At 43.6% G+C, this 14312-nt stretch overlaps 1 protein-coding gene across 1 annotated transcript in view; it reads left to right on the top strand.

Moving 5' to 3' along the window:
* ADGRG4 (adhesion G protein-coupled receptor G4) overlaps nt 1-14312 on the top strand; it is an 84430-nt gene that overhangs the window by 12062 nt on the left and 58056 nt on the right. Inside the window, 4 exon segments of the mRNA XM_032428240.1 lie at nt 3558-8023; nt 8025-9291; nt 10262-10356; nt 11999-12083. Coding sequence (XP_032284131.1) covers nt 3558-8023; nt 8025-9291; nt 10262-10356; nt 11999-12083 — 5913 coding nt within the window.

Here is a 14312-nt window from a genome sequence, read left to right as displayed (position 1 = left end):
TCTCTCTCTATCAAATAAATAAAAAATCTTTAAAAAAAAAAATGGAAACCCAAATCCTGACAATTCTCCCTCTACTTGTACTTGATGGACACATTTGAAGGCAGAAAGGTTGAAATAAATGTTGTGCTCCAGAAACATAGCAGTTTCTTGGTAAGGTCTAACAGAATGTGGATCTCTGATCATTGAAATGATGTCTTAAAATTAAGTGGGAGAGTACTTCTATTAACTCTGACTCTTCCCCTTGCACACGTGTGTTGTGACTTTATGCATGTGTGACTTTTGTCAACTCTGTCTATACAGTCAGTTGCAGGCTTCCGAGTGTCATTCATCCTACTTGCTAATGACCACAAAATCCTAAAGAACATCCTACACACATCTCAGAATTTCTATCTATGCAAATTAAAAGTAATTTTAATGCTCAAGACAGTGAAACAAGTTAGTAGATTGTCTACCACCATAATTATTTCTACATCATAAGTAATATGCTTCCCAGGTGGATAAATTCAAAATGCTAATTTCCCAATGGTAAATATGCATGATTTCATTCTGGGTGATCTGAACCGGAGAAAAATTATGACTCAGTCTTGAATTTTACTATGTACCATTTTCGCTTGGGTGTTCCATCATCCCGAGTTCCACTTATCCAAGTCAGAAGTGCGTATTTTTCTTCTGAGAGAGGCCACCTTCCCAATTTTCCTATTTCCTATTCTCCAAGTCACCCAAAAGCAAAATTTGAGTCCTCTGAGATTTCTCTGTCTTCTTTAACTCATAAGCTTCTTTGTTACCATAACCTGTCAATTCTTCCTTTAGGAATCCCCCCCACTACTCTTATTTCATTCCAAGCCCTCACCATCCACTTATTCAGTCAACCTGCAAATATTTACTGGACATCTACCATGTGCCAGGCCCTGCGCATATGGTGTAGTGAGGAAGACAGACAGTAATAAGCACACACCGATGTAAACCTGCAGTGGTGACAACTACTCTGAAGAAGAGGTATGGGGTATCCTAAGAGCCTAGAATAGATTGGTGTGACCTAGTCATGGAGGCTAAAGAAGGTAGCAGGCTTCCTTGAGGAAGCGATGCATGAGCTGAGCTCTGAAGGATGAGGAGAAGAGGGATGGGAAGAACATTCCAAGTACAGGTAACAGGGTAGGTAGCAGTCTTGTGGTGGGAAAGAGAATGCCAAGTATTGGAGGATTTAAATGAGGCTGGTGGGCTGAAGCCCAAGAAACAAGGGAGAAACCTCACACACAGTGAGGCCACACAGGTGGGTAGGGACCAAACTGTGCATAGCTTTGTAAGCTCTATTAAGCGGCACATTTTTTGAATCCTAGGAATAATAGAAGGCCACTAAAGGGAGCTAAGTTTGTGTGTATTTGTGTGTGTGTGTGTGTGTGAGAGAGAGAGAGAGAGACATGATAAAATTTGCATTTCAAAAAGATCATCCTGATTGAACTATGGAACAGATTGGAGGGGGGCCAAGAGCAGAGGCAGAGAGTTCAGTTGGGAGGCTACTGCAGAGTCCAGGTGAAGAGACTGATGGTGGTTTGGTGAGGGTGGTAAGTGATTGAGATGGAGAGAAACAGATGGAATCAAGAGCTATTTAGGAGGTAAGAGTCATAGGGCAAAATTATGGGTTGGCTATGGCAGGTGAGAGAGAAAAGGAAGGAGACCGCGGGAGAGGGTTTTGGCTTGCATGATTGAATGTATGATGATGTCTTTCACTGAGAGAGTACTGAAGGAGGACCCAGTTTGGAGAGAAGACAATGAGTTCAAATTGGGGTGTATTGAGTTTGAGGGGTTAATGAGATATCCAAGAGATGGCAAGTGAGCAATGGTGGAGCTCAGAATAGAGATCTGGTCTAGAGATATAAACTTTGACTTTCATCTGTGTACAGGTGTAAACTCAAATATGAAGGTGTATGGAGGAACCACAGGGTAAGAAGAGAAGAGGTGCTGGGACCAAGCCTTGAGGAACTCTAATATTTAATGACTGGATTAAATAGGATGGGTCTGCAAAGGAGATAGAAAAGGAGTGGCCGGAGGATCAGGAGAAAGCCCAAGAGTGTGTTATGTCATGGAAATCAATGAAAAGAGTATTTTAAGAAGGATGGAGTAGTCAACATTGTCAAAAGCTGTTGAGAGGTCAACTAAGATGAAGACTGAAAAAGTATCCATAGTATGTGTCCTCATGGAGGCCATTGGTGGCCTTAGTGGGTGCTGTGCGGTGGAATGATGACAAAACCCAGACTAGGGTGGGCTAAAGAATGGGGCCGAGGAGGGTGGAGACAGTCAGTATAGATAAAATTTTCTTTAAAGTGATGAGATGGGGAGGAGGGAGATAGGGCAGTACCTGCAGAGATGTGGGGCTTTTATTTTTTTTTATTGTAAGAGACTAGGAGATGTTTTAAATCAGGAAGGAAAGGCTCCTTAGGGAAAGGAGGGATAACTGCTGATGAGGGCTAACTGCGATGGTAGTGCAGCTGAGTTTCTGATCACTTCAGTTAGCTTTTCCTGTGAAGTCAGGGACACAGTTACTTAATAAACATGTGGGGGCAGAGTTTGATAATGAGGAAGGTTTTATTTTATGTATTTATTTATTTTTAAGATTTTATTTATTTGATGAGAGAGGGACAGAAAGAGAGAGAGAGAGCGTACACAAGCAGGGGGAGGGGCAGAAGGAGAGGGAGAAGCAGGCTTCCCGCCGAGCAGGGAGCCCGATGCGGGGCTCGATCCCAGGACCCTGGGATCATGACCTGAGCCGAAGGCAGATGCTTAACTGCTGAGCCACCCAGGCGCCCCAATGAGGAAGGTTTTAAATAGTTACTGCAGAGAGTAGTAGCAAAATTGACCAAAGAAAAGTAGTGGGATGGCTGGGCAGTGTGAAAGGCTTATTTGGGGTTGGTGATGATGAAATTATAGAAATACTAGTTCATCCCCTTGTGTGACCGTGTCCGGCAGTGCTTGACTGCTCAAGTGCAGGTATGGAGGTGATGGAGAGTTGGGTTGGCCCAGAGTTGGTGGGAGTGAGGTGAGGAGGAGAACTCTACCAGTCTCCTAAAAAGTCTCCTTGCTTTCAGTGTCTTCCTGTTCCTATCCATCCTGTATACGAAATTCATTTTTTTTTTTTTTAGAGAGAGAGAGAGAGCATGGGCGAGCATGCGAGTGGGGTTGGGAAGGGGCAGAGGAGAGGGAGAGAGAGAATCTTAAGCAGGCTTCATGCCCAGCACAGAGCCCAATGCAGGGCTCAGTCTCATGACCCTGAGATCATGAGCTGAGCCGAAATCAAGATTGGACACAACCAACTGAGCCACCCAGGCGCCCCTGAAATGGATGTCCTTCTACTTGTTACATAATGAGGGCATTTTGAGAACCATATAGAGATTTTAGAAAGTAGAAAATCATCTTAAGAAAAACCAAGTAATCAAGTGGCTTGATTATATCTGATACTTATCGCCTCTTAAAAACATGAGAAAAAATTATAGAGCTCTAACAGAATTGTCTCTGATTTCTAAAGCCAAATCCAAAGTAACACATGCTTTCTAATTTTTCAGTTGTTTCTGAAAATATAACAATTCAAGAAATGAGCACAACTCTTTCACAACAAATAGATTTGACAACTCCATCCCAAGTTACTGGACTAAAACCACAAGAGACGATCTATTCTTCTACAATGACGTTTAAAAGCTTGCCTGTATTTGCACCTGATTATACAACCGTATCATATTCCAATACAACGTCTCCACCTCTGGAAACAATGACTGCACCAAAATTTTTAAAGACACCCGTAGCTGAGACAACCAGATTCACGACAGACATTTTGTCTACTTCAGCGGCCATCACTCTGCCTACCAAGAGTACCTCTATAGGCACTACTACCAACTCCATGAAGATAACTAAATCCCCATCTTCAGAGAGCACAAGGACAACAAAAATGGCTGAAGCCACTGCTACTGAGACCTTTCATCCAATTACAGCTACGAATTTTCTATACATGTCCGGACTTACCAAGAATTCAATTATATCCAAGACTTCAGTGACTGGATCTCAGTCAACCATTAGGAAGACAACATCTTTATTCTCATCTGCTGAGTCGATACCCATATCTACAACATCTTGGCCCAAACACAAATCCACAGGTATTGATGCACTTTCAATCGCCACAGCTAGCCAGGAGTTCCTTGCCTTTACAGCTGCTGGAACAGTACCTTGGTCCACGGTGGAAGAGACTTCAGCTACAACTACTCACGTTGGGACTGCATCAACACTCCCACCTGAGTCTGTGCTCAACTCCACAGTGGCTCTGGTGGATTCTGTATTTCCTAGAAATCAGACAGCATCCACATTGGCAACAACTGGCATGGAAACAGCATCTCCAGTTCATTCCAAAACGCTCCCAACTAGGCCTATTGAGATGATGCCTGTGCTAACAGCTGAAACAGAATTGACATCTACAAATTTCCAAGACGTCTCTTCACCCAGAATGGTGGATACAACATCTACCTTCATACCAAAAAGGGCCTCTTCTGTGGCCCTTTCTTTCAAGACATCCTCCCCGTTCCCCAGAGCTCAGAGTGTACAGCCGGTTATTGATGCTCAGACTACACACACAGCCTTGACTCTTGGGGTCACACTTGCACCCATGGCAACTGACACTCTGCTTCCCCCCATAACACCCGGGCCAGTATACACCCAGAATACACCCACAGGTGGCGGAAACATGCTTCCTTTGAATGCCACTAGATCAGCTTCCACATTCAAGGCGTCTGAGTCTGGTCACACATTGATAACTGAGGATGGTGCCCATCTGTTCGCTACCAATGAAACCACGTGGACTCCCAGGCCAGACCAGACCTTGTGGACATCAGCGTTCCACGGGAGCGCTTCTAATGCAGGACATTCATCCACTGCTAGCACTGCTACTCCCCCACCAGGAGCCCCCTCCGGAAGCGAGGCTACCACTATCACTGATGCTAGCATGACTGCTGGTGCCTCTGCAGACAGATACGCAACAGCTCTATCCACGCTCACGACTTCGTGGCTTGCTAATTTCGCCACAGTTTCTGGAACCACATCTGTAACCAAATTGCCTGAGATTAAACTTACCACTTTAGGACACAAAACTACTCCTCTGCCCACAGCAGCTGGAGGTGAGCTTCTTTCAACACCAAGGGAGACATTGGTTCCACCGGTAGATATCATACCTACCCTTGCTGACATTGGACCAAATGTCTCTACTGAGGAGAGCGCTAACGGTCTTGTGACAAGGACAGAAACAGCTTCCCGGTATCTTGAGGGAAAATCAACTCTAGCAGTGACAACTGAGCTTTCCCCATTTGCAACAATGCTGGAAGCAACAGATGAATCTGCACAAATGGTGACAGCCTCTGTCACCGTTTCCCCTTTTCCTGACGCAGAAAAGTTGACCATCCCGTTGGATAATAAAACTGCAACCACTGAGGTGAGAGGAAGTTGGCTTTCTACAAAATCGATGAAAACCACACCTAAGAGCTCATACGACGGAACCACAGAAATCTTTAATTCCGCCCACACCCACACAGCACACTGGACTTCAGAGGCTCCACCTGAGGGAAATCCAACTCCATCTCCCAATTCTGGGAGCACACAGACATTCCCTGAACCCTTGGGTGCTTCCACCACAAGGATTTTGGGGACCACTTTTGCCACTCTCCCTACAGACATGACAGCTATGTCCTTGTCTGCTGGCATCTTGTCTCCACAGCCTACTGCTACCCATTCCTCAGCAGCCCCTGTGCCATCAGCTATGGTGACCACAGCATCGGCGTCACCATTGGATCAGACAGCTTCCACGACCAGCGATACAGTGCCTACCCACAGACACTCGATTCCCACCACTTCAGAAGCCACAGTGTTCTCTGTCAGGATGACACCCACGGCAGTTCCCTCTCTGACAGAGACTCCAGTCCCCTCGTGGAGGCCTCCCACTCCCGTGGCAACTAAGGCTGAGACCACCTTTCCCTTCACCTCAGCTGACACAGTAACCCCATTTACACCCACTCTTGTCTGCTCTAAATCTCTCCCCGGCAACATTCCTGTTGTGTCCTCCACCCATGTGATTTCAACTACGTTGACTCCAGTAGCAACCCAGCCCATATCTCAAGGGGAGGAGACTTCTACCCATGCTCTCAGCCTTCCGTACACTCTCAGCAGCAGTGCGAATGTAGTTAGCTTGGCTCCTAGCTCCACAGAAACTTCTGTTGTTGATGAGACCATGCCCTCACACACCTCTGCCAATAAGCTTACAGTAGATGGTCACATTTCTCAGTCTTCAACAGGTCTTGGAAACACACTGGTCCCCACCCTATTAGTGACTGACATTTCTACCATATCTTCTGACAAGGAGCGGATGACCATATCCCTGGGAAACGCCCCTAGAACTATGGAGGCGACAGAAATGTCCCCATCAAAGAATCCTTTTATTTCAGACTCCCAGAGTGCTTCATCCTTGGAAATGACAGATACAGGATTTGCTGAGACCACAACAATTTCCAGTCACCGAACACATTCACCTTCAGAGTTTCCACTTGCAACTCCACCTGACAGGATTTCAGCTTCATCTCCCACTTCTGGGACTAGACAGACTACACCTACCTCTCTCTCAAGTCACACGGTAGATGCTCACATTCCAGAAATGTCTACCAGTCTTGGGAAAACAGCCCTCCCTTCACAAGCCCTGACAATTACCACATTTTTGTCTCCTGAAAAAGAAAGCATCAGTGCCCTTTCAGTATATACTCCCAGGACTGAGAAAATGATAGTAAGTACCACCTCTGTGACTCACCCTTTCTCATACCGCCAGGACACTTCGTCTGTAGACACCATAACTTCCAGGACAACAAGAATATCCAATCCTGTAAATGTCAACACAACTCTTTCATACTTGCTTTCCCCTAAGACTCAAACTGAGGTGACTTCAATTGCTTCTCCCATTTCTGAAAGTACACAGACCTTCCCTGAGTCCCTGTCTCTTTCCACAACTGGACTAGCTAGTGCCAATTTTACAGTCGTCTCTGCTGATGGGATCTCTACAGCCCTGTCTGCTTCAAATGCACCTATGGCACTTCTTGGGAAAACCTCTGTGGCGACATCGACTCCTATCTACCAGATGTCCTCACTGCCAGTCAGTGTCACTGCCTTCAGCTCCAAAAGAGTTTCTGACACTCCCGCAATACCAATAACGAAATCTTCTAAAACAGCACACCCAGACTGTTTGAAAAGTCCCTCCATAGCCACTTCTGGGCCTATGTCTGAGATGCCCTCAATGTCAGTTAATGGCTCTGCTTTCTCACCTCCAGCTGTTTCTTTTGACACTTCCACAAGAGTTGGATCATTCTCTTCATTATTGTCTACCCCTAAGACTACGATGACCCTACAAACATCTACATTGGTTGTCGCACCTGGGCCTACTTCAAAAAGTGCACTGTTTTCCTCTGCTTCCTTTACTTCAGGAATGACAGAGGCGTCCTCCAGGATCACACCTACATCCTCTTCCTCTCCGACACAGCCAACTTTCCCGTCTGTGAAAACCATTCCAACCACTGTTATGGCGGGGATAGCGATTCCATCTGTAGGCACCACTGCCTCCTCTCTACTCGGTTCTAGGAACACTGAAGCTATTTCTTCCATTCCAAAGACCACATTTTCACCATTTCGATCAACAACTCGGCAGTCGTCACAAAGAGATGAGACTACAACTCTGGGCATATTATCTCTCACAAACACTTATTCCAGAACTGCTGCCCTTGAAAGTGTGCTTTCATCTACTCCGTCAGATAATCTCTATACTTCATTGAATATTCAGGTTTCCCCATCTTTGACGAGCTTTAAGAGCACTCCTGGACCCACAGAAAGGGTAAAAGCCACCACTTACCTTTCTTCGAATACAGACAAGATGACTCCCTTGTCAGAAAATACTTCAGCAGCTGAACTAACAAAAGGTGCCACATCTGTGGTTACCCCTGTTTCGTACCCCCCCACGGACTCCATCCATCACAATGCCACCCTCTTTGACATCATTTCTTTTTTCACCTCATAGTACTGAAGCCAAGTTCTCCACTCCAGAGACTTTTTTCCCTCTTACATCCCAAATGGTTGAATTTCCAGTTCTGGGAACAAGAATCACATCTGGTAACACCCAGTCTCTGCTTATGACTTCCTGGAATGCACCCACAGCTAAAGGTTCTCAATTTCCAATTTCCACCACTACTCATACACCTACACCCCGCAAGGTGGAAACAGAGACTCCATACCTTGTTCCTGGGTCTTTGTCAACATTCACAGCTTCTCTCACTGGTCTGGTATCTGGAGATGTTATGGCAAAGTCATCAATTTCCACGTCAGGAATTCTTCCTACGTTGGGGATGTCCGACAGCCCTTCATCACCAATATCTTCAAGACCTACCACTATCACTTTGGCTGACATTAAGCACACATTTGAGAAGACAGCTACATCTGTAACTCCTGGGACTACCCTCGCGTGGAATCCTTCTGGTGCCACTTCAGGATCTATACTTTCAGGGGCTACTAGTTCATCCATGCTGGCTTGGATTTTCTCTACTCTCCCTTCGGGTTCTCCACTGGCAACTGTACCCAGTATTCCTCACACTCTAACTTCTTCTCCAGTAGGGGTGTCAAAGTCCGCATTTCTGACTTCTGACACCACACCAGCGCACTCATTCGCTAACTTGGCAACACTACCCTTTGCTGCTGTAAGCACCGCACTCGCCCAAACCACTCCTACACCTACAGTGGGCAGTATCACTACTGGCTTCCCAATTTCTCTCCCCATCTCTATAAAAATCACAGCTGACAGTGCATACATTTCTAAATCCCCCGAGGCATCTTCCAGAACCACTGTGACTGCCAACTCCAGGACCGTGTCTCAACCTCTACCCTTTAGCAGAATGAGTAGGTCACCTCCTGCAACTGACCACATCCTATCTATTAGTTCTGAGCTTCCGCCTAGCCCCGCAGGAACATCTGCGTGGAGCAGAATCCCAGCTGCATCAGCATCCCCTACTTTAGTTCTTCCTAAGCCCACGCTGGACTCCTTTCCAAATATAACCACCACTACACTTACTGCTACCACAGCCTCATTTCCACTCACATCCACTGGAGTAACACATCCTTCTACAGCGGCTTTGTCTTCACTACTCTCTTCCTCTTCTGAGACAACCCCGTTGGACTCCACACCTTCTTTTCTGTCTATGGAAACAGCAACTTCCCTTACAGCCACTAAGTCCATAGGTATGTTCCACAATAGGTGCAGCGTATCACTAACAAAATGCATGCACAATGGGTCACGTGTTCTCTACGGCGGCCATTTCTCTGAAGGCAGAAAAGGATGAAGGAGGGTATAGACGTTTCCTCTCTCTTTCAGACAATGGGTCCAGGGGATACCTTGTCCAAACACAGAATTCTGCTTAGCTCTGCTTTATTGAAATATAATGCAAATGTATCTTTTCATTCAGCGTGACATTTCTAAATACCTTTCCATCCATTTTGTTCCTGATGCTCTGTCTCTGCCAGTGTGAGCATGGATCAGGAACTTCACCCTCTCCCAGTAGAGAATTATATGGCCTTAGGTCTGACATGATGACTGCATACCAGCAAACACCAGAAGATACTCTAGCCTGCCTTTTTGAATGCCTCTTAGACAGGCCTCAGCTTCTCCAGTCTCCACCTCTAGCCAGCTTGGAAAGCTTATCCATGGCTGGGGAGTATTTGCCTTCCATGTCATTCAAATATTGGATGTCCCTTCCACTTTTAACATTCCAAAATTGAAATCTGATAGGACAGACAAGAGAAAGAGGAAAAGAGAGAAAAACCTGAAGCAGAAAGTAAGGCACAGGAAGAAATAAATATTTTCTCAGGGCAAATGATCTTGTGAGATAATGTTCAGCTTGACCATGAAATGGACTGGAAATGTGTTGGCTAATGAAAATTGAGGATTTGGGGGATTTGCAGAATGTCCATCAACTGTGTAGCCATCAGGAAACTGCCCAAATAATTAAAGCAAAAATGTGATGGTAATCTGTTTTGCTTTTGGATACGGAGCCCAAAGTGCTGGTTCTTGACCTTGGAGTTAAATTAAGCAAAATTTAAGAATGAGACTTCATTGTTGGTCTCTTTAAAATGACAAGCAATTTTCACCAAATTTATGGAAGTTAAATTTCTTGAACTAAGTGAATGAAATTAATCTCATTTTTAATTACAGTTTCCTTCTACAATATTGAAATGAGCTTCTCTGTGTTTGATGAAGAGCCAAGGATCCTTATTACCAGTGTTGTAAATGAATTTGCAGAAAATTGGGTAAAATAATCTTTTAAATATTTATGGTACATATAAAATATGTGAAGATACATATATGATAGATGGAGTAGATTAAAACTAGGCGTTACTTTTTTTCTACCCATAACATACTTCACAGCTAATTGGTTTTGATTTTTCGCAGCAAATTTATCCACTCTGTAAGTAACACCGTAAGGATGTATGTGGTCTCTCATAGTGCCAATGCTGAAAGCTTTTATGGGATGTTATTATTTTAATTCGCTTAGAACCGTACATTTCCCTCCACTGACACAAATTCTGGGCCTTTGCCAAATTTTTTTTATTTAGAGAAAAGTAGGAGAGCAGTGATAACAAAGTCTATGCTATTGTATTTACATATGTTTGTTTTCTGCATTTTAATTTTTTTCTCTCCTACACAAGAAATGTTGTATTTATCCTTACATTTTTCTGATAATAAGAGTAATACATACTCTGTAAAAAATTCAGACACTGAAATCTGAGACCCAGAAAGTAAATGTCTTCTGTAATACTGCTCCTTGTATTGATTCCTCTTACAGTCTGAGGTATATTCGTTCAGATTTTATTCCTCTACCTGCGATAACACTGATGCAAGTATGTTCTTTGACAAAAATAACTGGAATCATACAATTATGCTGTTCTGCAACTTGCTTTTTCTCACTTAACTGTATATCTTTGAGCATATTCATGCTGCAAATATTGCTCTACCTCATATACTTAAACAGATACCAAGGATTTCACTCGATGGTTGTGATGTAGTATTTTTTTTTTTAAATCCAGACATCTGTTGGTGGACATTTAGGTTGCTTTTACTTGTTTTTTCTCTATTTGGAACCAATGCAGACAATAACGCCCTTGCAAGAAATTTTGGGGACACTTGAGTTTTTCTATAGGATAAATACCCAGAACTGGAATTGTTGGATCAAAGGACACAAACATTTCACATTTTAATAACTAGAGTTAAGTGGCCTCCCAGACAGGTGATACCAATTTGCACCCCACCAACAGTAAACGATCATGTCTGTTTCCTCTCTTTTTCCATCAGCGTTTCTTTGCAAGTGTGTATAACATGATTATAAGTGCTTGAAAGTGGGTGGGTGTATTTGTCCATTAGGTCTGCCATAACAAAATAGGATGCACTGAGGGTCTTAAACAACAGACATTTCTTTTCTCACGGTTCTGGAGGCTGGAAGTCCAAGATCAAGGTGTTGGCAGGATTGGTTTCTCCTGAGGCCTCTCTCCTTGGCTTGCAGATGGACTGTCTTCTCTCTTTGTCCTCACGTAGCGTGCATGCCCGCGCACACACCCCCCAGAGAGAGAGAGAGAGAGAGAGATCTGGGGTCTCTTTCTCTTCTTATAGGAACACCAGTCCTATCAGATCAGGGCTCCACCCTTATGACCATATTTAGCCTCAACTGCCTCCTTTAAAGGCCCTACTTCCAAATATAGTCACATTAAGGGGTTCGGGCTTCAACGTATGAATTTCGGAGGCGACACAGTTCAGCCCCCAAATAGAAAAACTGAATGGAGCAGATGGAAATGTTGAACCAACCAAAATAATAAATGCAGCATTGTCTCAGGTACCTTCCCTGGGTTAAGATAGAGGAGTGAGAATACTAAATCTGATATGTTTTATCTTTTACAGTTGAATTCTATATTTCAGGACAGTGAATTTGCTCTTGCTAATCTGGCTATTCAAATCAAAACCAGGTACGTGAGTGTCATCTATTGTGGGTTGAAGGCAGTTTGAGGGATTCTGGGTATGTTCCTATCCAGAGGGGATTTCTTTCTTTCTTTCTTTCTTTCTTTCTTTCTTTCTTTCTTTCTTTCTTTCTTTCTTTCTTTGTTCTGTCTGAGATTTAGGGACTGCATTTTGAGTTGCATCTTCCCTTCTGAGTGTAGGTTCTCTTTGGAATAACAAAGAAATTCTATCATCACTGTAGGGTGTAAAGCCAATGGGAGAACAAAACAGAAGGAAATAAATTGGGGAAATGGTGGAATTGGATCCAGTTACCCTTAATGCCCCTCTTAGTTTTAAAATGCTATGATTCTGTGACTTTGAGGGGGAAAAAAATCACGCCTTAAAGGGATGAAAGGCTAGGGATGGCCAATGGTGAAGATATAAGACCCTTTATTTTCCGATAATGCACTTTCAGGAGTTAGAAATTCCAAAGGGAACTTGAAATGTTTAAAGTGAGAAATGCTGACCAGTCTAAGACTTGCCTGGGACACGAATTTGGAGAGGTGATCGCATTGCTGCGGGCAGACATTGAGTAGTCTCAAGGAGCCAAAGACAAAGAGAAGACCCGCCTTTCCCCACCCTCTCCAAGAACTCTGGTTCTTTCCTCTAAAATACACCATGTACATCTTTTCAGGCCAATATGTACGATTTAGCTTATTCATTTTAATGACTGCATAGGATTCTTTTGCATGGGTGTGCCAAGGTGTATTTATCCAATTACCTAGTGATGGACATTTCAGTTATTTTCACTCTTGTACATATAGTTTGTATGCACCCTTGCTGTACTATTATGGGATAGATTCCTGGAAGTGGGGCTGCTCAGTCAAAGACTTACCACCATTTTGGTACATAGATAATAATCAGGCTTTTGAAGTGTCTCCTTAGAGCCCTAGTATTTGAATTCCAAGCTGGGGGATTCTACTGTTCTGCCTCACAGTTGTCTTTCTCCTGAGCTTTTGTCCTAATGTATTGGGCACCATGAGAGAAATATTTTGATTATACAAAGTACAGTTATATGTGTATATATATATAAATTTGTTTATGCTTTTGATACAGAGACTCTTCTGAGGGGGAAATAACCACGGACCAAACTGTAGTAAGTAATTTTTCAAAATGAATCTACTTGTGACTCCTCCAATACCTGAGTAGATGTAAGTTAAATAGTGCTTCTACCCAAGCATACGCCAGGCAAAGCTCAACTGTGGTCATTGAGGATCAAATTACATTTTTTTTGGGCATCTGCACAAGAACCCAGTAAGAAAACCATCCTCTGCTTTTCTCAAGTCCCTGTGGGGCAGTTTTTTGGAGGCACATTTTGTGGGCTATGGGAGTGTGGAATGACTTGGTTGTAAATGGCAAATGGAATTTCTTGGTTGTAGACATCTTGGAAAGAAGCCTGGTTCTTCCAAGAATGACACAATTTTTGCAAGACTGGCAGTCACATAATAAATCCACCCTTTACCTGTATAGATTTGAAATCAGGGTGTGACAAAATTATCTCCCATCATCCTTATTCCAGTGGCCCCAAGCATTACCATGTTAGACTCTGAAAAGATCAGTAAGCACAGACCTTGTAAGGTATTTAAACACGAGAGAAATATTTTGATTATACAAAGGACAATCAAGCCTACAGTGCCTTCCAAATTATCTGCCATCATTTAAAATGCTTTCTGTAAAGAGCTGAGTCTGAATTTCTTAATTTAATACATTATGGATAACATGACACAAGTAAAATTCCTCTCAAATAATAGGTGCAAAAAGCCTTTTGGTGACAATGTGGTCCCCAGAATCAGGCTGCCTGCGTTAGAATCCCTGTTCTTCCACTTCCTGACTGGGAGACTTTGGGCAACCTAATGACTCTCTGTGCCTCAGTTTCCTCATCTGTAGAATGGGGATGACAATATTACCCTTCCTCATAGGGCTGTTAGAAAGATGGAATAGGATGATTAGTAAATGCTCGGTAGTGTTTACTATTGTCATCACCCCGTTAGGGTCCAGATCCAGAAGCCTCAGATTCTGCTCCCAGTTCTGTGACTTGTCAGCTGTGTGATACTGGGCAGATCATTTAACTTCTCTGAGACTTAGCTTCCTCGTCCAGGAAATGGGGTGATAATCCCTGCATTGCCCACACTACAGGGGTGAGGTGAGGACTAGTTGCGTTGACGTTTTTGAGGGTGATTTGCAAATGGCAACAAGTTACATAAATGTAAAGCATAAT

This window comes from Phoca vitulina, unplaced genomic scaffold (genome assembly GCF_004348235.1).
Source record: "Phoca vitulina isolate PV1807 unplaced genomic scaffold, GSC_HSeal_1.0 scaffold39, whole genome shotgun sequence".
Lineage (NCBI taxonomy): Eukaryota > Metazoa > Chordata > Mammalia > Carnivora > Phocidae > Phoca > Phoca vitulina.
Note: the sequence above shows the minus strand (reverse complement) of the source record. Positions and strands in the feature narration are given on the sequence as shown.